General features: G+C 36.4%; 1 protein-coding gene across 1 annotated transcript in view; it reads left to right on the top strand.

Moving 5' to 3' along the window:
- Positions 1-21,066, top strand: part of GAB1 (GRB2 associated binding protein 1) — an 86,639-nt gene extending 65,573 nt beyond the window's left edge. Inside the window, exons 4-11 of the mRNA XM_081959946.1 lie at positions 3,371-3,972; positions 6,383-6,468; positions 7,202-7,508; positions 12,385-12,474; positions 15,804-15,897; positions 16,612-16,735; positions 18,282-18,404; positions 19,132-21,066. Of these exons, the coding sequence (XP_081816072.1) occupies positions 3,371-3,972; positions 6,383-6,468; positions 7,202-7,508; positions 12,385-12,474; positions 15,804-15,897; positions 16,612-16,735; positions 18,282-18,404; positions 19,132-19,290 (1,585 nt within the window). The 3' untranslated portion in view covers positions 19,291-21,066. The remainder of the gene's footprint in view (positions 1-3,370; positions 3,973-6,382; positions 6,469-7,201; positions 7,509-12,384; positions 12,475-15,803; positions 15,898-16,611; positions 16,736-18,281; positions 18,405-19,131) is intronic.
- Positions 21,067-22,637: the final 1,571 nt, after the last annotated feature.

The following is a 22,637-nucleotide window of genomic DNA, read 5'->3' as shown; positions in this document are numbered from 1 at the left end:
CAGTCCCTATGTAATTTTTTAAAGAAGTATGACTAGAGTCTGATTACTTAAGGGTGAGGTAAATTGTCTTAAGTACCTTCTGGGTACATGTTATTTTCATAAAATCTGAAAACCAACCTATATACAATGATATTTTATTTTTAAAATTGCTCTTTTTATCAAATATTTTTTCAAAAGGGATTAGGGTTACTGTTCAAAAATAATTTCCATCACTGATCTCTTAATTTTTATCATGTACTCAAAAAACCAGCTCTTTCATCTTGGAAGAAGTGGAGGAATATTTACTGTTGGAGGATTTTGAAAGTAAAAAAGTTCCATTGCAGTGAGTGTTTGGGATTTGTCTTTAGAAATTAACCACAAATCTAAAGCCTGTTTGGAAAAAAAAAACAGCTTGTGTGTGTATTTTGCATCTTGTGCATTTTGCTGTGGATTTTCATAAGCAGTGCAAATAATTACTACTTGATGTATCCAGAGTGGCTTGAAGTGGACAAATTGCTGCATTGTTTGCAGATGTATTGGTCATTTTGAAAAAAACACTGAAGTAAAAGAAATGGGGGAAAAAAATCAGTGCTTGGTTTACAGTTTTGCTACTTGCTAAGAAAATCGTCACATTGGCACATAGTCTGCTAAAAGTTTAGAATGTTATGCCTTATCCCTTTTCTTACGTGAAGCAAATGTAAGGAAGTAGTAATCCCATTTTACTCTATATCAGGGGTGGCGAACAAGTTCGACAAAAAGAGCCAAAATTTTAAACTGTGAGAGTCAGAGAGCCACACCACGCAGTGACCTGCCAAAACAGACCCGGAAGCAATGTTCCCTCTAATTTTTTTTCGATGTGAGCAGAAAAGTATAGTGTTTGAGCGGCACATTTTCATGCCTGAGCACCCGAATTTTTTTCACAGATGTCACCTAAGACAACAACGAAATCAGTATTATTTGAAACTCAAAGTTATGTTTCTTCAAGGTACCCGCTTAATTCAAAGTGTTATATAATATCAGTATCACTTAACAACGCTCCTGCTTAGCAACCAAAATGTTGGCTCAGAAACTCTGGCATTTGAAGCACGCAACTCTTAAAGCTGTCAAGTTACAAGACCCTTGCACCCCTAACCCTTTAGGGAAAAAAACCCCCAGGGGTCTTCAAACCTGACAGCTTTAACACTTGTGGACTTCAACTCCCAGAATTCCTCCTCCAGTCATGTTGCAGCGACGTCATCTGCATGGATCTGCTCCATCTTTGCTTTCTTCATTGTGGGCAGGGCTTCTGCTGAAGATGCCGACGAGTACGAGTTGCCACCAGAATAACTGCTGCTACCTCCTCCTCCTCCTCCTCCTCCTCCAACAGAATCACCAGATTTGCTCCTGAGCTCAGCGCTGGGTTACCTCTGCCCCCTCCCCCTCCTCCGTGCTTTTGAGGAGCCATGAGGCTTTTTTTCCCCTGCTCCCCCCCGCCTTCCTACTGGCTCCTGCAGCCTCATGGCTCCTCAAAAGCACTGCGGAGGAGGAGGAGGGGGCAGGGGTAACCCAGCGCTGACTGAGCTCAGCTGCTCCGAGCGGAGGGGAGGTGCCGCTGCCACGTGCGGAGATGCCGGCTGGAGCTTTGGCGGCTTCATCTCAGCCGCAGCGCCGGGCGGCAAATCCGGCAGTGCTGCCTGTTAGAGGAGGATGAGGAGGAGGTGGCAGCAGTTCTTCCGGTGGCGGTGGGGGCTTTGGGGCTTCACAACTAGCCTCAGTCGCCCCGTGCTCCTCAAAGCAAGTCTGGGGAAGTCCTTTGCAGGCGGCCCGTTCTAGCTGCCTGCAAAGGACCTCCCCAGCTTCCGAAAGGGAGCGCGTGATCCGAGCCACAGTATACTAAATAATGATAAGAGGCAAAGAGCCTCATTTATTTTGGCCGGGAGCCGCATGCGGCTTGCGAGCCGCGTGTTCGCCATCCCTGCTCTATATGGAACAGACCATATCTTGGATATCATGCCTAGAACAATCAAGACAGTAGTAAAGAAATCCCATGAAGTACAATTTAGACTTGAGAAGCTGAGAGACATTGTAATTTGATTATGCTTAAGAGCCATGGTGGCGCAGTGGTTAGAATGCAGTATTGCAGACTACTTCTGCTGACTGCCGTCTGCCTGCAGTTTGGTAGTTCGAGTCTCATCAGGCTCAAGGTTGACCTAGCCTTGCATCCTTCCAAGGTTGGTAATTGAGAACACAGATGGTTGGGGAAAATATGTTGACTTTGTAAACTGCTTAGAGAGGGCTGCAAAACCCTAAGAAGCGGTATATAAGTCTAAGTGCTATTGCTATTGCTGTGTTCTTCTTCTGAAACTTAAAAAGCAGAGTAAAAACCACAGCCTTCTCTTAACTTAGGACATGTTACAATTTCACATTAGAAATGGTCCTGACACTAAAACAATGTAACTGTGAATCTAAATAGTTAGTTATATGGTGGACTTGCTCTCGCTGGATGTAGCCAAGTATACCTTAGGCAGCTACTTGTCAACATTGGTTTAATTTGGATTTCTTTACAGAGCAGGTTTGGATTTGATAAAAAAAAGACAACTTTTAATTCTATAATTTTATGAAGATAGTGATAAGGAAGGATGCTGCAGTATATAACAGGGATCCAGATGATCAGTCCACTCATATTTAAGAGCAAAGTGGCGTACACAGCTCCTTTTGAACAGCATTTTTGTCCCTGGTTTGTATTCAAATATAGTCCCATTCCAAAAAACAATGTTGTTTTAAACATTTGTTTTCAACTGTAACTTCAAATAACTTTAAAACATTATTTCTTAAATAACTTATATACCTTTACAATATTATTTCTTAGTTTGAAGAACTACATTATTCCAAATCTAAAGAATTCATAACAAGTTATGGAAATATTTTTTTAAGGATTGAAAGAAAGTAGTTAAAAATAATAAAAGCAGCACATTTAAGGCAATTTAATAAGAGTTAGCATAATTAGTGTTTTCTTATTCATCAATCCTGTGTAGATAACTAGCATTGATGTTTATAAGAAGAGATATCTTAGAAACCTTGCTGACTAAAATCTATAGACAGAATGAGAGCTGAGAGTTTAGCAACATAGTATGGAAATATAGTATATCATGAAAGCAACTACTTTTTGAATTTAAGAATGAAAATGCCAGATTGGTACCTGCAGTCCCGTGCCTTATGATTTACCAAGCAGCAATTTCTCCCTTCAAGTCCCTCTGCATTATAGGAGCATGTTAGCAATACATATAAAGTTAAAGCTTGTATGTCACAGAGTTGTGGTTATCTATTTTTGTTTCTTATTTTAGGAAATATTTGTTTCTGGAAGAAATATGCCAGTGCATTTATTTTTTGTTTGTTTTCATTTAATTCTTAGGTTGTCAGCTGATACAGCAAAATCTGCCTGTTCTGAAACAGATTGTAATGATAATGTGCCTTCCCATAAAAGTTCTGTGCAATCGCTAAACAAGCACACAGTGAATGGATATTTTCAGCAACATAGTGTATATGATTCCCCCACATCAAGAGCCGCTTCGGTGTCAGTAGATGGCAGTCTTTATAATCTACCACGGAGTTATTCTCAAGATGTTTTACCAAAGGCATCTCCTTCTGGAACTGATATAGATGGAGAGCAACATGTTTTTAGCACTCCATCAGCAACCTCTTCTCTTGATATACAGATGAGGCATTTCTCCCTTAGTTATGACATTCCCTCAACACCTGGAAGTACGTACCAAATTCCACGAACTTTTCCAGAAAATTCATTGACTCAAGGTTCAAAGCTAGAGACTATTCCAGATATTCCTCCACCACGTCCTCCAAAGCCTCATCATGCCTCAGATCGCTCTCCGGTGGAGGCATGTAGCATCTCACGTACTGCCTCAGATACTGATAACAGTTACTGCATCCCTACGGGTGGCTTGCTCCCATCTCGCAGCAACACAATTTCCACCATGGATATGAATATATTTCGCAAAGGTTAGTGGGTATTTTATTGGATAAATTTTTATCAAAGATTTCATTTATATTTCATTGAAATATTCCAAGATCCAAGAGAAGGATGTTAGCTCAAAATCATTGGATTTGTTTTAATTTCCTTTTAATGTGATGTTATAAATCTTGATACATTGTATTATTTCAATGGAGATTTCCATTCAATAATATTTAAGTAATATTATTTTAAATTGTGAACGTTCTGTTATTTGGAAAGCTCAGACTTCTGATTAAAAAAAGTAAAAGTAAAAATATATCAATATTAAAAGCATTTTAAGATGTCAATATTGCAAGTTTAAAATTATTTCATTTTTCACGCAAAATTAAGAATAATATAAAAATGTACAGTTGCATTCATATCAAAATAGTACATGTGATAGTAGTTTCAGTCTGTACTGAGTACTTAATATTAAGATCCCCATTGTATTATTATTTAGTAGATATAAATTTATATACACGTTCATATATTGCTAAAAGGAAATCAGACAATCAAAATCATTGGTCTTTGAGGTTACATACCATATATAGGGCATTGATGTTATGGGAATCTTAATTTGCTGAAATCAGCGAGAGTTTATTTTGAGTGAGTGAGTTATGTTCTTAGACTTGGTTTTCTTGTTTCGCTACCTTTTGTTATAGATTATTAAGAGAGACATCTCTTAGGGCAAGGGTGTCAAACTCAAGGCCCGTGTACCAGCCTGGCCACCGGGTGCTTAAATCTGGCCCACGGACCAGCCTGGAAATATCAAAGGACTGGCCTGCGATGCCTCTGCTGGCTAAAAACGGGCCATGTGGTGCCCGGATTTGGCTGGCAAAGTGTTGCTGGAGGCCAGGGAAGCTGAAAATAGGCCATGCAGGGCCCTTTTTTGGCCCATTTCAGCCTGTTTTCAACCCGCAGGGTGCTGCAAAAGGCGTCCATATTGTCTCATCACTCCCTCTGCTTCCCCCCTCCCTTGTTGGCCCACTGAGAACTACAATGCTGATCTAGCCCTTGAAGAAATCCAGTTTGACACCCCCATCTTAGGGCTACTGCAATATGCATATCCTACATTGAGGATTATATGAAGCCCTCTTGTACTGCCAAATTTCAGTACCAAAACAAAAATATGCATGCATGTTTACTATGTTTTTTTCCTATATAGTAATGAGTGAGTAAAAATTGTGCTAGACTTGATATATTTATTTTAATTAATTTCCCAACATGTAAAAATGTTGGCTAAATGACTTCAAATCCTTTTGAGCATGGGTGTCATACTCGCATAGTCGCATTGCTGTCATGTGACTTTTCATGGCTTTTTTTCCCATTTGTGAAGCTGGAGTGGATTTGGCCTGCGCATGACACATCCGGCCCGTGGGCCACCAGTTTGATGCCACTGCTTTTGAGCCTGAATGCTATTTGTGATGTAAATCAATCATTTTATTATCAAGCAATATGGCTTCCAGAGTTCAAACTATTTTTAATCTGAAAATTGCCATTGTGATATTCATCTTTTACTATGCAAGTATGCCGTAATCATTTTAGTATCTTACAAAGTAGGATTAGGCCACATAGTGCTTTTGAATGTTGTGGTTTTCAGTTCCCTTCTGCTTCTGTTGGAATGGCTAAGGTTGAAGTTGTATAAAAAGTCATGAGCTTGGACAGTATCTATTTAGGTTATCCCTTTCAACTTCATAACATTTGAAATCTTTATGAATATTATGAGGATGATTTGGGATTAAGGAGTAGGTTGATATGTGCAGAAGAGCCAAAACTGGCAGTCAAAATGAAAATTATAGAACAAATTGGATTAAAAGAAGGATGGGAAGGAATATTTCTCTTTCCCTTTTAAGTCTGAGGTCTTTGTTCACTGCTTACATCTGTAAGGTTGAGCATGGCTCTGTTTGCATTTTTAAACTGTGACATAGCGAATATCCCTGTTACTGAGTTATAATGCTATTACTATCCTTAAAGTTGGCTAAAATGTACAGCGGCTAGAAATTTTGCCTATTTTGAGGCTAACCTTAAATGGTTTGGGAATAACAGGAAAAACATTAATTCTAAGATTAATGTAAGGATGACTTACCCTTATTTTAGCCAAAGCCTGGAAATCAGGTGAAATTGATATCATGGTACTGCAACACGAAAAAGGGCATGCTTGTGGCTATACTTAGCTATAAGTAGACACCTGGGCTAATTCTTCTAAGCTCTTCCCTCAGCTATAGCTATATTGTGCTTCAACTCCCATTATTTCCAGTCAAGTGAAGTTTGTGTGAATACATCCAAAACATAATAAATGTGGAAGGCTGTTATAGAAAGTAGTTATACAAAATTTCTCGTTTTGACTACTTGCACTTAACTGTGTGTGATTTTTATGTCATTGGGGGAAAACATTTGCTTTCTTCTCCCTTGTTTTAGACCTTGGTTCTCAAGACTGCTATTTTGTTCCACGAACATTTCCAAATGATAGATCAAGCTCACTGGAAGGCTTCCATAACCACTTTGTAAGTATTATTTTGATTTGCCAAGGAAGAAAAAAAGTTTCTAAAGCTGAAATGCCAGTTGACTTACTATTCAAGTCAAGAAAGACAGAGAGTCTTCCAGCAGCCAGCCCACAACCATAGAGCGCACTCCTAGAGCGGCTGCTGCTGGAAGACTCGGCACCCGGGTTTGGGAGTTCGGAACCGGAGAAAACGTTATGCTCGGAGCGTGATGGCAGCGGCTGCTGCTGCAGGGAGAGCTGGGCCCGGACATGTTGAGGCTAGGAGGCATGCCTGCTGGGGGCGGAACAGGCGCTCGCGCAATCCCCTTCTCCAGCCAGGCAGAGCTCCATGCACTGACGTAGGGGGTATCCCTAATGTGCCATGCCGTGGGAGCTGGGGAGCGGGCAGAGTTCCACATGGCTTGGCGCCTTAGGGATACACCCTAGGTCAGTTAATGGCGCTCTGCCCGGCTGGAGAGGGGGTTTGCCGGGCAATTGCTTGTGAGCTTGGTCACCTCGTGGCTGCTTTGCCCCTGAGGTTGTGCCCGGCTCTTCGGGAGCCAGTTTGCAAGGGAGCAGCTGCCTGGCAACCCCAAAACAATAAGCCCTCCCCTATAATAAGCCCAAGGCCATATTTTGTAAGTAAAAAGAAAATAAGACCCTGTCGTATTTTCGGGGAAACACGGTATCATACAACTTGAATCATAGTCAGTGAATTCTGATTAATTTACTGCTACCATAACTCTTGTTTCTAGAAAAATAAAAGTCTATTGACTGTTGGAAGTGTTTCCAGTGAAGAACTGGATGAAAATTATGTTCCCATGAACCCCAACTCTCCTCCACGTCACCATTCTGGCAGTTTTACTGAACCCATCCAAGAAATGACGAACTATGTGCCAATGACTCCTGGCACGTTTGATTTTTCACTATTTGGAATGCAAGTGCCTCCACCAGCACACATGGGATTTCGATCTAGTCCAAAGACCCCTCCTAGAAGGCCAGTCCCTGTGGCCGAATGTGAACCTCCTCCAGTGGACAGGAACCTGAAGCCAGACCGGAAAGGTGAGAGATGAGCGTGTGCAACCAGTTGCTCTAAGCATTTTCTTCCCATCATTGTTTACCCTTCACAGAATAAAACCACATTAGACGTTGGTAGCCAGTATGAACAATTTTAATTTAGAGTTTTATTATTAAGATATTAAATAGGCTCATTCTAGTTTAATTTTGATTTGCATCTTCCTTTTTACACTTAATTTCCATAAGCCACTTAGAGCCAATTTGGTCTCATGTGGTTAGATGAATTATACCAATAAATAAAATCACAGCAATTTTTAAAACATTTGCAATATTTTATTGTTAATTCTATACTTTAAATTTAAAGTTTTGCTTTTAATTTTGTGCAAAATTTTGTCCACGGATTAGATCTCTGTTTTGGAAGTAATTTGGGCATCATTAATCTATGATCATCAGAATTTATAGATAATGTTATTTGTTTTTCATAAAATAAGTTATTAAATGGATCTCATTCAAATCTGTAATTTTCAAATACATAAGCATTTTTGAAACTGGCAAACTCATAGCTTTACTGTCTCTTTAAATTTTGCTGGTACTGTACCATACTGTATACGATACTCATCTCAAATATCTTCATCTCCCAGTGTCTATCAAAGTGATATTAATAGATAATACATATTTTAATATAACACTATAGAAGGAATGCATGTCATTGTCATGGAATAGCAATAGCAGTTAGACTTATATACTGCTCCACAATGCTTTACAGACCACTCTAAGTGGTTTACAGAGTCAATACATTACTTCAACAACCTTGGTCCTTACTGAGATTTTTACTGACCTTGGAAGGATGGAAGGCTGAGTCAACCTTTAGCCGATGAGAATCGAACTGCTGGCAGTCATCAGAATTAGCCTGCAATACTGCATTTTAACCACTGCACCACTAATAATAGTGAACTATTATTAACTATTACTCCTAGATGTTGTAAAATTACCATTCATAGTTTGCCTCATCATTGGCCATGCCAGTGCAGTTCAGTAACATCTGGAGGGCCCTGCTTCAATGTCTCACAGGTTTTTTAATTGAATCACATTATTTGCTACCAGTAGAAGAGATTGTTTGTAGCTTAGGGATCCTTGCTGCTGTCTGAGCTTGGTTGTTTTTCTTGCAGACATCTGCAAGAAAATGACCAAGCTCAGAGATCATCAACAACCTCACAGATTATTTGCTTTCCTGAGATCTACTAAAATGGGAGAAAGAGCAGAGTGGCAATTTTCTCTTATTCCTTCTGCAGCACTTTTTATATAAGAATATAGGAAGGAAGTGGAAGCAAGAAGGGAGAAAGAATAAGAGAATATTGCTGCCATATTTCCTTTTTCTAGCACGATGATTTGCTAGATTCAAGTTCCTATTTGTTCATAGAGGTAGAAACCTGGATCCAACTCAATGTGTATAAAAATAGGCAGGTAATTTTTTTTTCTTCTAACAAGAGAAGATACACATTATTTGAGCATGTTTTGCATATATGCAATTTAAAAAGATTTTTTTTACCTTGGTAGCAAATTCAGATGTTGCTTTCCTCTCAGCACTGCTGTGTCAGCATTTCAACCGATCAAATAACTTGAGTTACTCATAACTTTTATCTAAGTGTCATTAAAAAAATCTTATTGATTTCAAATGTAATAAAGGTATAGCCTCAAAGATAAAATTAAAAGGAGGATTTGTTTTTAAACATCACATCAATCTCTTATATTAGGACCTGCCTTTAACAGAGATGTCCTAAGTTTAATATAAAAATTAATTGACACAAAATATAATTGCAAAATGGTACATGTACATGAATTAAATACTTGATTGCAGTTGAAATTTCATATAGTCCTGAGTTTTTTTTAGTAGAAGACACATTGAGATCTTTAAAAATGTTAACAGACCTCTGAGTGCTCATGCTGAAAACTGATTAGCTATCTGCAAAGAAAATGGCATGTTTGGTTACTGATGTTGTTAGATCGGGTAAAGGAAAGGCACACTCAGGCTTAGGCAGCAACAGCTCTTTATTAACTCTGAAACAACTATGTACAATCCAGCGAAGGTTCAGTCTGACAGCAGCCCTTTTATAGGGAGCTGTCAGACCCTTCGACCAATCAGGTTGAATCTCTGTTCTCGCCGGAACAGAGGACCTTGGTGTAAACATTGTAACTGATTCTGGTATCTAACAGATGTAATTGTGTACAGTTTTATATAATAAATAGTTAACAAGGCTTTTCAAAGCTGGTGCTTTAGTTTCTCTTGCGCACATGTCTTTAAAGCACTGTTAAAATAAGAATACAGCATTCTTTTGTTGTTCATGTTATAACCTTTCCTTTTGAGATAATAAGGCGTTTCATATGCAGTGATAGTTCTGTTTTGTTATTGCAACTCTCTTAATTTACATACTGGTGACAGCTGTTTGGTATTTTACCGTAGAACAGGGGTGTCAAACTCGCGGCCCATGGGCCAGACGCATCACGCGCTGCCCATGTCCACTCCCAGTTTAGCGAAGGGGGAAAAAGTTGTGATACATCACGTGATGACAACATGATGATGCAAGTTTGACACCCCTTACCTAGAATTACAGGTAGAACATTAAACATAAATCTTGGGTCCTTAAAATACCCTTTGCATAGTAGTTTTAGCTGTTCTACCTTAAGCGTGACCTTAAACAATATGTAAGAGGAAGGTATAGAACATGATTCCCTAAAATCACATACAACTCTCTTCCTGTGAACCTCATAGTTGTAAAGGGTCCTAGTCTACCCAATTTAAATGCCAAACCTAAATAAAGTTTATTGTCATTTTGATCTGTATAAAATCCCAGAAATGAACTATTGTTCATTCAACCGGCAGAGAATGATTCTCAAACAATTGTAAAATAAAAATAAAGAATAATTTTAAGATAGATTGGCCAGTTCTGATCTAATTGGCCAGGTCAGCAGCCTTACACCCATCAGGTGCAAGCTCCAACCCTTTCATGCATTCATTCACCATCATAATATTTGTACACAACAAGCAATCTCAATACAAGCACCTTGTATCTCAGTGTTGAAATGGCTTCATCACTTATTACCTCTTGATCTCCTGTAGATGATCTGAATTACAAAACTATGTACATCCCTAAAACATAAACCTCAGTAAAATTTATTTTTTAAGATAATTCTGTAAAATGACATAATACTGTATATCTGGAAGGGGTCTGCTTTAAATTTGATAATCCTGGTTTCTTTCCATGTTAGACATTAGATCTGAGTTCACTTTGTTGCCCTGTTATCCATAGCTTTATTGAATTCATTTAAAGAAAGCTAAATGTGAGATTTTGGTGGGCTTTTTTGTTTGAATTTTGGTTTTTGATTGGTTGAACTTTGCAGGAACCCACAAAAGACAATTCTACAAAAACCCACAACAATGCAGGAAAACTTGATGGAGTCAGTTTTTTAAAGTAATTCCTTTTGTCAGCAATCATGATACTCCAGTATTAAGCAGTTATTCTCTACGTCAAAACTATTTTATACCTTTCAAATCTTTCATCATATAATTTAATGTTAGATATTGGGACAAGGCTATCACAAATAGATTTTAAATTTTAAAATAATAAATGCGTCATAGTAATCCTGCTTATTTCTTACAGCTGCATTCATTCTTGTTGATACAATTTTTTTTTAAAGTTGCTGCTGTATTTCACTGCTGAAATTGAACTGCATGTCTATAGTAGTAACTTAAAGGCCATTTCATTTATTTAACTATAGAAATAGAAATAGAACTTAGGCTTATATACCATGTGATAGTTCTTTACAGGACTCTCTAAGCACTATACAGCATCAGCATATTGCCCCCAACAATCTGGGTCCTCATTTTATCAACCTTAGAAAGATACAAGGCTGAGTTAATCTTGAGCTGGTCAGGATCAAACTCAGGCAATGGGCAGAATTAGACTGCAATACTGCATTAGACTTCAATACTGTCTATATGCTATTTAAAAAATCTTGTTTCTGTAACCTTTAAGTAGACAAAACAGTGCACCAAAGGGCAACAATTTTTGAAACAAGGTACCTCAAATGGGCTATCTTACAGAATGCATCTAAAATCCAGGACCGGTGATTTCGCATATGTGGCATATTTGTTGTCACTTCAGTGATGGTATGATGCTATAACATATCACCATCCATAGGGTCAGTAGACCAGTTCTACCCTAGCTTTCCAGAGGCTGGTTAGATTGGTCTCTGTTTTGATTGCTGGAGACCAAGTAGAAAAGTCCCACTCTTGCCAGGTGGGACTTCAGAGACCAGGTAAACTGGTCCTACTATCAACTGCTGGAGTGCAGTTAGCCAAAGTAAGCCAGCAGGAAGTCAGAAGTCATTCCCACTCTCATGGTATTTTGCTTTTGTTCGCTCTGTTTTTCTATGTAGATAAGGAAATATTTTTGAATTTTTTTTGAGTTATCTAGTTTAACATATTTATATGCTTCAATAATTAAAAATGTTTTTACCGTAAGATGGCCTCCAGAACACATCCTATTTGCTGTGGCTCACCTTTTTTTTCCTTGATATACTTGAATCCCTTTCACAGTATGCTAGTTTGATTTGTTGAAATATCACCTAGTGTTCCTCCTTCCAATATGGTAGCTAACAGTGCTGTTTTCAGCAAGAACATCGTATTTGTTGGTGACATTGAACTCAATTACTTCCTTCAAGCAACTTTGATGCATGGGCTGTCAGCATGCTGCATGTATCTTAGTGTGAGATTTCTGTCTGTCACTTGCTTGTTTACTTTTCAAAAATGCAATCTCTTTCTGCAAGGGACTTTGCAGCTTCTTAATAGTCATTATTTTTCTGGTTTTTATCTTGATAATAAAAAGCTATATTAAGAAAGATTCCTTTTTTTATCAATTAGGTCAAAGCCCTAAAATTCTAAGACCTAAACCTCATGGTTTAGAGCGAACAGATTCACAAACCATAGGTGAATTTACAACAAGGAGAAAGGGTATGTACTTCACCATTGCATGATCTATTGGGCTGGGTATCAAACTCCAGAAAAAAGTAATCCTGACTACTCGTATCGTTCCAGTTCATAGAACTTCTAGCTTCTCAGCCATGTTTTTAACTTGCTCAGGAAAAGACATTTGTAACAAAACGTGTTGAAAATGCTGCATGTAAATCAGTTTTCTTCTCTTTCACTTAGGCATTATTTCAAATATATTTTGCTTGGTTTTAGATTATTTACACACTATATGTATAATGTTCTATTATAATGTGAAATACATAAACACTCAAGTAACTTGAGTTATGCCATATTATGATGTCTGAAGACTACTCTTTATAGAGATTTTATTAGTATAAAGGATATTTTTTCAATTAATGTGTAACAATGGGAAACATTGACATCTTTTTATACACACATTAGATAAACTTAGTAATGTATCTAGAAATTTATCTAGTAATAGATAAAATTTAGTAATGTCAGAATTAATTGACACATTGCTATTTTAAAAATATCCCTGCCTTGATTTGATTTTAGTATTAGATGTGTTATATAGAGTCCTGAAGGCCTTTTAACAATTAAGAGCATTTATGCTACTTGTCATCATCAAATCATCAAATTTTATTTGATTAGCCGCACCCTCTCCAAAAGGACTCGGGGCGGCGTACAATTAAAACACATAAAAAATACAAATATAAACAATACATAAACATATACATATGCATGTACATGGAGGAGGTAAACAAATGAATAAAATAGCATTAAAATTTCGATTTAAAATCCCCTCAATTACAATACAAAATACACAATTAAAAAACCTGTCAGGAGCGATATGATAAAACTATGGTTGAGCCAGGCCAGCTACTTGGAAGAGGTGTTCCTTGAACTACTTCAAAGGTCTGAAAGGCTTATATGGAAGCAAAAAAAAAAAAAAAAAAAAAAAGAACAGGCTGCTTCAACGAACAGAAGAAAAGCACTGTGTTTAATGTTTGCACACATTAAACACAAATGTGTGTTAAGCACATTAAGCTTCAAATGTGTTTTGAAGCACATTTTCCCAATTATTTTTGAAGTGTGTGCAATTTAATTGTTATGCATTTATAACATTGTATTAAATTGTGTATTTAAGACAAAGTTATAAGTGTTTTTAAAATATCATAAAAGATCTTTTTTCTTCCCTTTCCCTATCTTTATAAAACCTATTTAATGGTCCTTGAAAAAAAGAATATTTTATAATTATTGTAAAATTAATCTATGTTAAAATACAATGGATATTCATATAGTACATGCTTATTTATGGTCCAGTTAGTATTTTAAGCATTTTAAAGTAATTTGAAAAATACCTTTTTTTGAATTAGTCTAATCAAGAATTGTATGACTGGTTTAAATTATACTAAAGACAATATTCCATGTATCAAATTGTTTAAAAATAGAAGTACTGTATTTTCTGGAGTATAAGACACACCCTTTTCCTTCAAAAAAGAGGCTGAAAATCTGGGTGCCTCTTATACACTGAATACAGCATTTTTTTGCCTCCTGCAACCCGCCCCTCTTCACCAAAATGGCCATGCATAGCCTTTAGGAGGCTTTCAGAGTGCTCCTGAGGGCTGGGGAGGGCAAAAATTAGCAAAAAACGGGCCATTTTTTGCTCACTTTTCGCGAAAAACGGGCCATTTTTGGGAGGTCTGCAGAGTGCAAAACCTTTTTTAAAAAAATTTGCCTCTTCAAAATCTTGGTGCATCTTATACTCCGAAAAATACAGTATGTCAATATGTTACAATAATGAAACATATTATACTATTTACTAATTTATACCAGTAACTTAACACCATCTATTATTTACAATATACAAAATTGGAACTAAAGCCTGAGATAGTAAAACTATTAAAAGCAACTATAAATTTTTTTAATGTGCTTTTAGGGTCTTTTAACTTATCTTGGGCATTATTTCAAATATATATTGCTTGGTTTTAGGTGTTAGAATATTTAACACAGACCACTTTAAAAAGTCTAGGCGGGCCTTCTCAGATTATCTCAAAGAACAGCCAACAGACAGGGGAGAAGAGACAGCAATGAGACTTAGGTCACAGAAATGATTTAAAAACACATTGCAATTGTTAATACAATGAAATGGTTAGAAGTGATATAAAGTATGGTTGAAGATGTCAAAGAATTTGAAGTTAAACTGCTAATATGTATGTAATAATGATATTTTGATATATATAAAATAAGAGCGAGATGTAAGACTCCGGGAAAGTACCAGCTTCTGTATGATGTAGCTGTCAAAATTTTTCTCCATATTTATGTACCCTTTTCCCCAAAATACTTGAAAAAAACCAATAAAACTTTTTAATTAATAAAAAAGTTTATCTCAAAGAACAAGGCGATCATATACAAGCAGATTTGACTCAAGTAGCCTGCATTCAAATGATAGGAAGCTTTAAAGATATTAAACAATGTTTTGTATTTCACACTTTGTATTAAGCCTGAAAAACGGTATTGTACCAATTTAATTATGAAATAGCATTAATTGTTTTAATACAAAACATCCCTCCTTTCTGCATCATTTGATCACTCAAGGCTACTAAAGGTCAATAATATGCAAATGTTCAAAAACCAAATGCATAAAGTATATCAAAAAATATTTGCCTGCATATATGCTATCACCAATCTCAAAGTGATGGATGTCGATGTTAGGCAGTTAATACTTAAATCTAATAACATACTGAGTTAGACCTTCTTAAAATGATTATGATCTTATACCATAGTTTAGCTAATAATAATTGCATTCTCGTGAGCTTAATAGAGTAACATTAACTACTTTGAAAAAAGATCTGAATTCTATGATCTTCTGCTAAATCATACACTAGTGTGTTGATTAACTTCCCTTTCTTTAAAAAAGAATCTTACAAAATTAACCAAGGTATTTAGGAGGGAAAAGAATAGTTATGGTTGTTTATTCTAGCAAGATACAATTCCTTGAAAAGTGAAAAATTGGAATTTATCTATTAAAAACAGAGAAAGTCTGAAGAACTGGTTTGGTGGATAGTCAATTAGTCTTGACTAATCTTTTAAACTCTAGTAATTTGCACAAAGCAATTTTTTGTTTCCCTGTGTGTTTTAAAAGCAGTAATGAGAACTAATACAAACTAAATTAGAACAGAGATAATTAAGAAAGAATGTAGTATATTAAGAGTATATTAAATATATTTTCCCATAACATTTCATGGTGAAGTTTCATATGGAAAATGAACTATAATAACATATGTGTATAGTAATGTAAGATTTCTCTTAAAGTACATTGTTTTCAAACTTGTTTCTTGTGTATATAGTTAAACCAGCACCACTAGAAATTAAACCTTTATCAGAATGGGATGAATTGCCAGCTCCAGTTAGATCTCCAATTACCAGAAGTTTTACACGAGAGTAAGTCTTTGAATTCTTCTATATTCTTTTGTATTCAATGGTGACCAGGGGTGGGTTGCTGCCAGCGTTACTGCCAGTTTGGTGCGTTCGTGCAAAAAGTGCACATGTGCAGTCACCTGTAAATAGGTCTGCATATGCCCAGAACATTAAAAATTGCCAAAAAAACATGCCACGGCGACCAGAGAACTGGAGACATGGCCAGCCTGGGGCGCTGCCGGTTCTGTGACCCAGGCCAACATTCCACTACCGGTTCGCCCGAACCAGTGTGAACCAATAGCAACTCACCTGTCACGGTGATCACAACTATATGTTCTGCCCATATACATTGCTTTACATATGTTCCTGCCATTTTGCCATGCAGCAGAGAAACTAGTACAGGATTATGAAAAAATTAAGTTGGCAGTCATGACCACCACCTTAATTTTTCTGAATCCGTCCCCACTGCAGATGCCACCACCAGAAACTCTTCCCACATACTTCTCCTATGGTCAACGAGTTTTTTTAAAAATCTCTTCAGGAACAGTTCCTGATATTTTACGACTAGATTCTTTTGCATTTGTTATTTCTTGAATTATCATTCAACTTCTTTATTTTATGGTTCTTGCTTTTAAAGGGAAAGATGGAATAGAAATACTTAAATATAATACAGAAATATATTTATGAACAGCATAAAATAAGTACACCACACATTTTAAAACACTTTTCTTCATTTAGTTCTTCCAGGTTCCCATTATCTCCCCGGCCAGATTCAATTCATAGTACAACTTCTAGCAGTGATTCACATGACAGTGACGAGAATTATGTACCCATGAATCCAAATCAGTCCACTGATGATCCAGTAAGTCGTTTTACATCATAAATATGCCCTTTCTTCAAAATCATATCACACTTTCTGTTTTTCAGTGGGAGGGGAGGTATTAAATCAATTAAACACTTTGAGATTTATGAAAGTGAAATAATGTTGAAAATAATATGAGCATTATTTTGTAGTTACACTTAACAAATTACAGATAGTGACAGACAAACTGGGTAATCGGATGAAGCAAATTAGTCATGTTGGTTTTTAAAATGGTTTATTTCATGTATTTCATATCTTGAAAAGTTATCATTAATGTCTGGCAATTAAGTTCTGGAGACCATAAATTTAGTAAAACCTTGGAAGTAATGGGATCTAGTTGCCTCTTTCTCATTTTCAGCCTTTTCTTTGTTTGAAGATAAGAATTGTTCTTTTGATTAGAACAGAACAGAATAACAGAGTTGGAAGGAACCTTGGAGGTCTTCTAGTCCAACCCATGCTTAGGAAGGAAACCCTACATCACATTTATTAGAAATAAATGGCCAAATGACCAGCCTAGGTCCTATCACAAAGTAGAGAACCTGTGGTTCTCCAGATACTGCTGAATTTCAACCCTCCTAAGCTCTGCTCAGAAATAATGCTCTTTTGAGCCACAAGTTTCTAAAGTGGCTGGTGAAAATACATAGGAACTACACAAGACCAGTATTTCAATCCAACTTTTGTTCGAACAAAAGATATTCTTTAGTCATTATATAGACTTCGGACTAGAACCCTTCAATGTATACAAAAACCTTTCAAAACTATTCAGCCATCATCACGTCTTCTGATAGTGAATGAATTTCATTACGTCCCTGTACATTTTATACAACTTTAAGAAATATTTTATTTATTTATTATGAAATAATAGCAAGAGAAGGTAGGCAAACCTTCATGTAATCTTTGACCAACATGTACCCATATATGGGAAAGGGGGGGAGGTAGTCAGTACATATTGTGAAGTAAATTCTTATGAATGTAAATATTAATGTGGCTTTCCAAAATTTCAGTTTCATAACATCTCTTCTGATCTCCAATAAGCATGTTTAACACTATTCCAACCATTCCAGAAGTGTTCTGAACTGGGTCATGTTTCAAATATTTCTGGAACAAACAAAATAATACCAAAAAGGAGAATACTTGTAGCTCAGGGTTGACATGAGTAAGGAGTGCAGTGGAGGTGCATCACACTGCACTCCTGCTAGTACTGATGATGTTACCTAGTTTTGGTAATGAAACATCTGCAAGAAAACAAGCAAGCTCAGAAAGCACCAAGAACAAAACAGTATTAAGCCATTTCTAGTTAACTTAATACGACTCATGTTGGCTTTGAAACCTTTTGCACATCTCTAACATTAAATCTGAATTTGATTGTAGTTTTTTCCTATGCTGTGTCCCTAAATAATTTTAATTAAAGGCAATCTTAGTTGTAAAATATTATTGGATATTGAAATACATATTACAAAATGTGACAAACGTACTTCACAATGTTGAGGGATGCATTATTAAAGTTTTTAACAAATAATAACAATAATTACAATTACAATTTCAGGGTTTGTTCGGCAGCAGCAGCCTTGATGGGGGAAGCAGCCCTATGGTAAAACCTAAAGGTGACAAGCAGGTGGAATATTTAGACCTGGATTTGGATTCTGGAAAATCTACTCCACCTCGCAAGGTAAACGCAACTACATAGCTATCCACAGATAATTTAGCTGCTGGCAATGAATCATTTTATTTGTCAATTACAGTTGAGGTCCATTTTTTTGGATTACCAAAATCAAGAAAATACAATTATTTATGTTATTTGTCACTATACTGATAAGCTTAGAACTTTTCTTTTAGCCAACTTTCCAACGCTGAGTAGAAAATGACTTTTATTCAAACACTAATGAATTTATGGTATATACCTATTTACCAGTAGTTGCTTTCTTCTTCATCATAAATTTAGATCAAGAGTTTATAGCCCAAGCCTCTAGTTTGAAAGAATGGAAGTGAGGAATAAATAAATAGTAATTATTTGCAAAAAAAAAAAAAAAAAGGTATCCCATTTTTTCCATTAGATATGTCTGCTGAATCACATTCTCTTCTGAAAAGAAAGCCTTTCATTTGTGGAAAGGACTCTTACGTTACATTGCCTTACTATAAGTCTCTCTCTGTATGTGCCTTAAAGTCATTGCTGACTCCTGAAAACCATCTGGACAAGTTTCTGCAGTTTCCTTAGCAGCATTTCCAGAAATATTTTGCCACTCCCTCTTTCCTAGGGCTGAAATAGAGTGACTTGCCCAGGGGGCTTTGTGCCAAAGGGAAGTCTAAAAGTCTCCATTTCTTGCCCACTGCCTTATCCACTATACCAACCCCTTTCTGTTATTCTCTTTTAATGTCTTGTTTTGTTTCTTTTCCAGAAAAAGAGTAGTGTTTCTGGCGGTAGTGTGGCTGATGAAAGAGTCGATTATGTTGTTGTTGACCAACAAAAAACATTAGCGTTGAAGAGTACAAGAGAAGCTTGGACAGATGGAAGGCAATCAACAGAGTCTGAAACACCAACAAAAAGTGTGAAATGAAAATAAAAAATTTTGAGGTCCTGTTTAAATATTCTTAAAGAGAGCCACCATTAACCGAGAGAGAAGAATACTTCAATGAATTATTTTTCTTCAAATATTTCAATATCAAGCTGATGACAACATGAAATAAAACAGTAGCCTATGGCAAATCTTAGTGATTTTCATGATGTAAAATAGTGTATCTTGGGTCTGAGAAAAACATTTTGATCTGGAATTAACTGATTGATAGTATTACAATGTTGTATGCACTTTTTCCTTGTTAAAATGGTGGTTCAGCTTTCTCCACCTAATGTATTTTTAACATCCTCCTTTCTCCCCCTGACACTACTATATAACATTCTAGGAAGTAAGCTATGTGTATGATACTGAAATTAAGGTCTGAGGTGCATTTTAATAGCTCAAAGATCAATTAGAAAAAATAGTTTCACAATTTTAATCTACTTGAATTGTCAAGAGACGATTGGTTAAATGCCTATGTTTTATATTTAATACATGCAAAGAATATTTCAAACTCTACAGCAGTGGTTCTCAACCCGTGGGTTGGGACCCCTTTGGGGGTCGAATGACCCTTTCACAGGGGTCACCTAAGACCATTGGAAAACACATATTTTCTATGGTTTTAGGAACCGAGACACCAATTTTATGGTTGGGGGTCACCACAACATGAGGAACTGTATTAAAGGATCGCGGCATTAGGAAGGTTGAGAACCACTGCTCTACAGGTTGCCTTCCTATCAGAAATGGCTGTGACTGAGTAATAATAGGCATGTTTCTGGATCTACTCTAATGTCTTATTCAATAATGCATTAGTTAAGAGGAGGTCCTTTTGAATTTTCATGAGAACAGTGTTCTTTTTTTGCCGAGCAAAGATTCTGCAGGGAGGGATCTTTGCCCAGAATATCACATAAATCTCAATATTACTGAAGGTATGCAGGAATGACTGATCTTACTCTTTAACTGCAAAGTGTAATATTTACTTCATTTACAAAAACAGAAACTATGTCATCAGGTACGTACCTAGCACTACATTGTGCTAGTTCACATATCAGGTTCAAACAATGTGCTTTTAATTTTCTACTGCTACCAAGCCTTTGTATTGGTTTTTAGTATGAAAATTCATGAGGCGGTGTGACATTCACTGTTTATAGTACTAGAAGATACTGTGATTTTTGTTTTGTTTTGTTTTGAAATCAGACTGCAATACAAATGGAATTATTATATCTTGACACCACATGAATATTTTTAATGATCCTTGTTATGCCAAGTTTCTTGCTTGGCCTTATATTTAAATTCCTATGTAAGTGGTATTTTTAACATCTTGTTCTTTTTTAAAAGGAAAACACAAGATTTATCCCATTTTTAAAAAAAGTTCTTCAGGTACAGAATTCATTTTGAATATTTTGATTTATTGAATCACTACTCTTATTCCAAATAGTAGCTGCTTCAACAGCCAAAAAGGGAAACACTAATTCTCTTTAAAGTATAACTTTAAAAAATCATTAATCATGATGGAAAAATTTATTAATTCATTCTTTTGTAGTTGTAAAAAAGAGAATGTTGTATTTCTCAAACTTCATAAATACTGAATAAAGAAAGAAATGCTGGCCTTAATATTATATCTAATTTTCCAATCCCATTCCAACTTAATAGTTTGTAAATTTTCTTTATTTCTAACAAGGTTTCTTTTTAAATTAGACATATTTTGGTGTTTTAAATGTTTTTTAAACTAAACATTGCATTTCGAGATGAATTTTAAAATAAATCCAAGTTGTTCTGCGTCATGTGTGCAATTCATTGATTGAGAACCATAACATAATTGTTAACCCTTAATAACTTCAGTATGTAAATTATTAAATAAGATAACCTATTAAAAATAATGATGGTAGTTTTTTCAAACTGAAATGAAAGGGTATCTTCAAAAGATGTCTACCCAATTTTTAATGCTTCTACTACTGGGCCCATTTGTTCATCAAAATTCTCTGAGTAGATGTACCTGGATGAGCCATACAGCCTAGATGAAGACAATCAAAACAGCAACAAGAAACCACAGCAGGTCCTCCAAGAGTATACGAAATCTAAAGTCAGGTTTTAAGAGCTTTCAGAACGGTATGGTCCTTATATCAAGGGAGATATTCTTCCAGAGGACAGGGACATAGCAGAGAAGGCTTTCTCAATATGATAACAGAGCCACACATATCTGGAACCCACACATTTTGATGGACAGAAACAAACGGTCTCTCATATCCAGGGTCTACTCCATGTAGGACTGTATATGTTAAAACAAGCCCGTTGAATTTCACTCAGAACTGACTGACAATCCATGTCGCTTGTAGTGGCAATGACTCATGGATATATTAAGAAGTGCCCGTTATTTTTTGTGCTGAAGCATTCTGAACCATCTGGACAGCTCATATAGGGTGCATTGCAATAATTCAGTCATGAGGTGAGCATACCATGAGCAACTGATTGGAGGCACTCCTGACTGAGAAATGGGTGTAACTGGCACCCAATCTAAACTTGTGCAAAGGCCCTTCTGGCCACAGCTGCCACCTGCTCTTGAGCAGCAAGCTGCGATTTTATTAAGGAACTGCAACTTGTGTACCAGTCTTCAATGGGGATGTGCTGCCTGGTCTAAAAACAACTAGTGTCCTCCAAAAATGGAATTGTGGGGAAATGAGAAGAAGATCAAAATATATGCTGCTGTGAATTCCTGAATGCAAAAGGATATATAAGTCTAAAAAAATTAATTAGTTGAGATCCATGTAAATATAAGGTACTCTTGAAGTATAATGTCAGCCATAAGTTGTACAAAGTGAAAATGCTACTGTTCAGAGGATGGGGAAAACTAGATACAAATAAGCTATCTCTTGCAATGATCCATGATCAATCAAGAAATTGTTTCTTACTTAGACATCGGTAAGAAACAAAGAGAGCAATAAAGGAGCTGATGTTGAATTTTGTTTTAAAACACTTGTTCATTTCTTCGTTTCATGTTTTTAATTTGGAGTACATAATCACATTTTAAAAATAATGAAATTAATATTTTCTTAAGAAACCACTTCCAGCAGATCCACCCTACCAACAGAATGAGGCAGGCCAGATGCTATTTTTTTTACTTTGCTACTCAATATCATTTTTTCCTGAGATATATAGATGGATGGATGGATGGATGGATGGATGGATGGATGGATAGATAGTGCTACAAAGCTCAAAGTCTACCGAGCAGTAGTGTTAATTACCCAGATGTATGCCAGTGAGACTTGGACTATATACGGGAGGCACGTTAGGCAATTGAAACACTTCCACATGATCTGCCTCCGTAGAATTCTGAGGATCCAGTGGAAGGA

The sequence above is a fragment of the Natrix helvetica genome (genome assembly GCF_964273705.1).
Source record: "Natrix helvetica genome assembly, chromosome: 7".
Classification (NCBI taxonomy): domain Eukaryota; kingdom Metazoa; phylum Chordata; class Lepidosauria; order Squamata; family Natricidae; genus Natrix; species Natrix helvetica.
The sequence above is the reverse complement of the archived record's forward strand: the minus strand, read 5'-3'. Positions and strand labels throughout refer to the sequence as shown.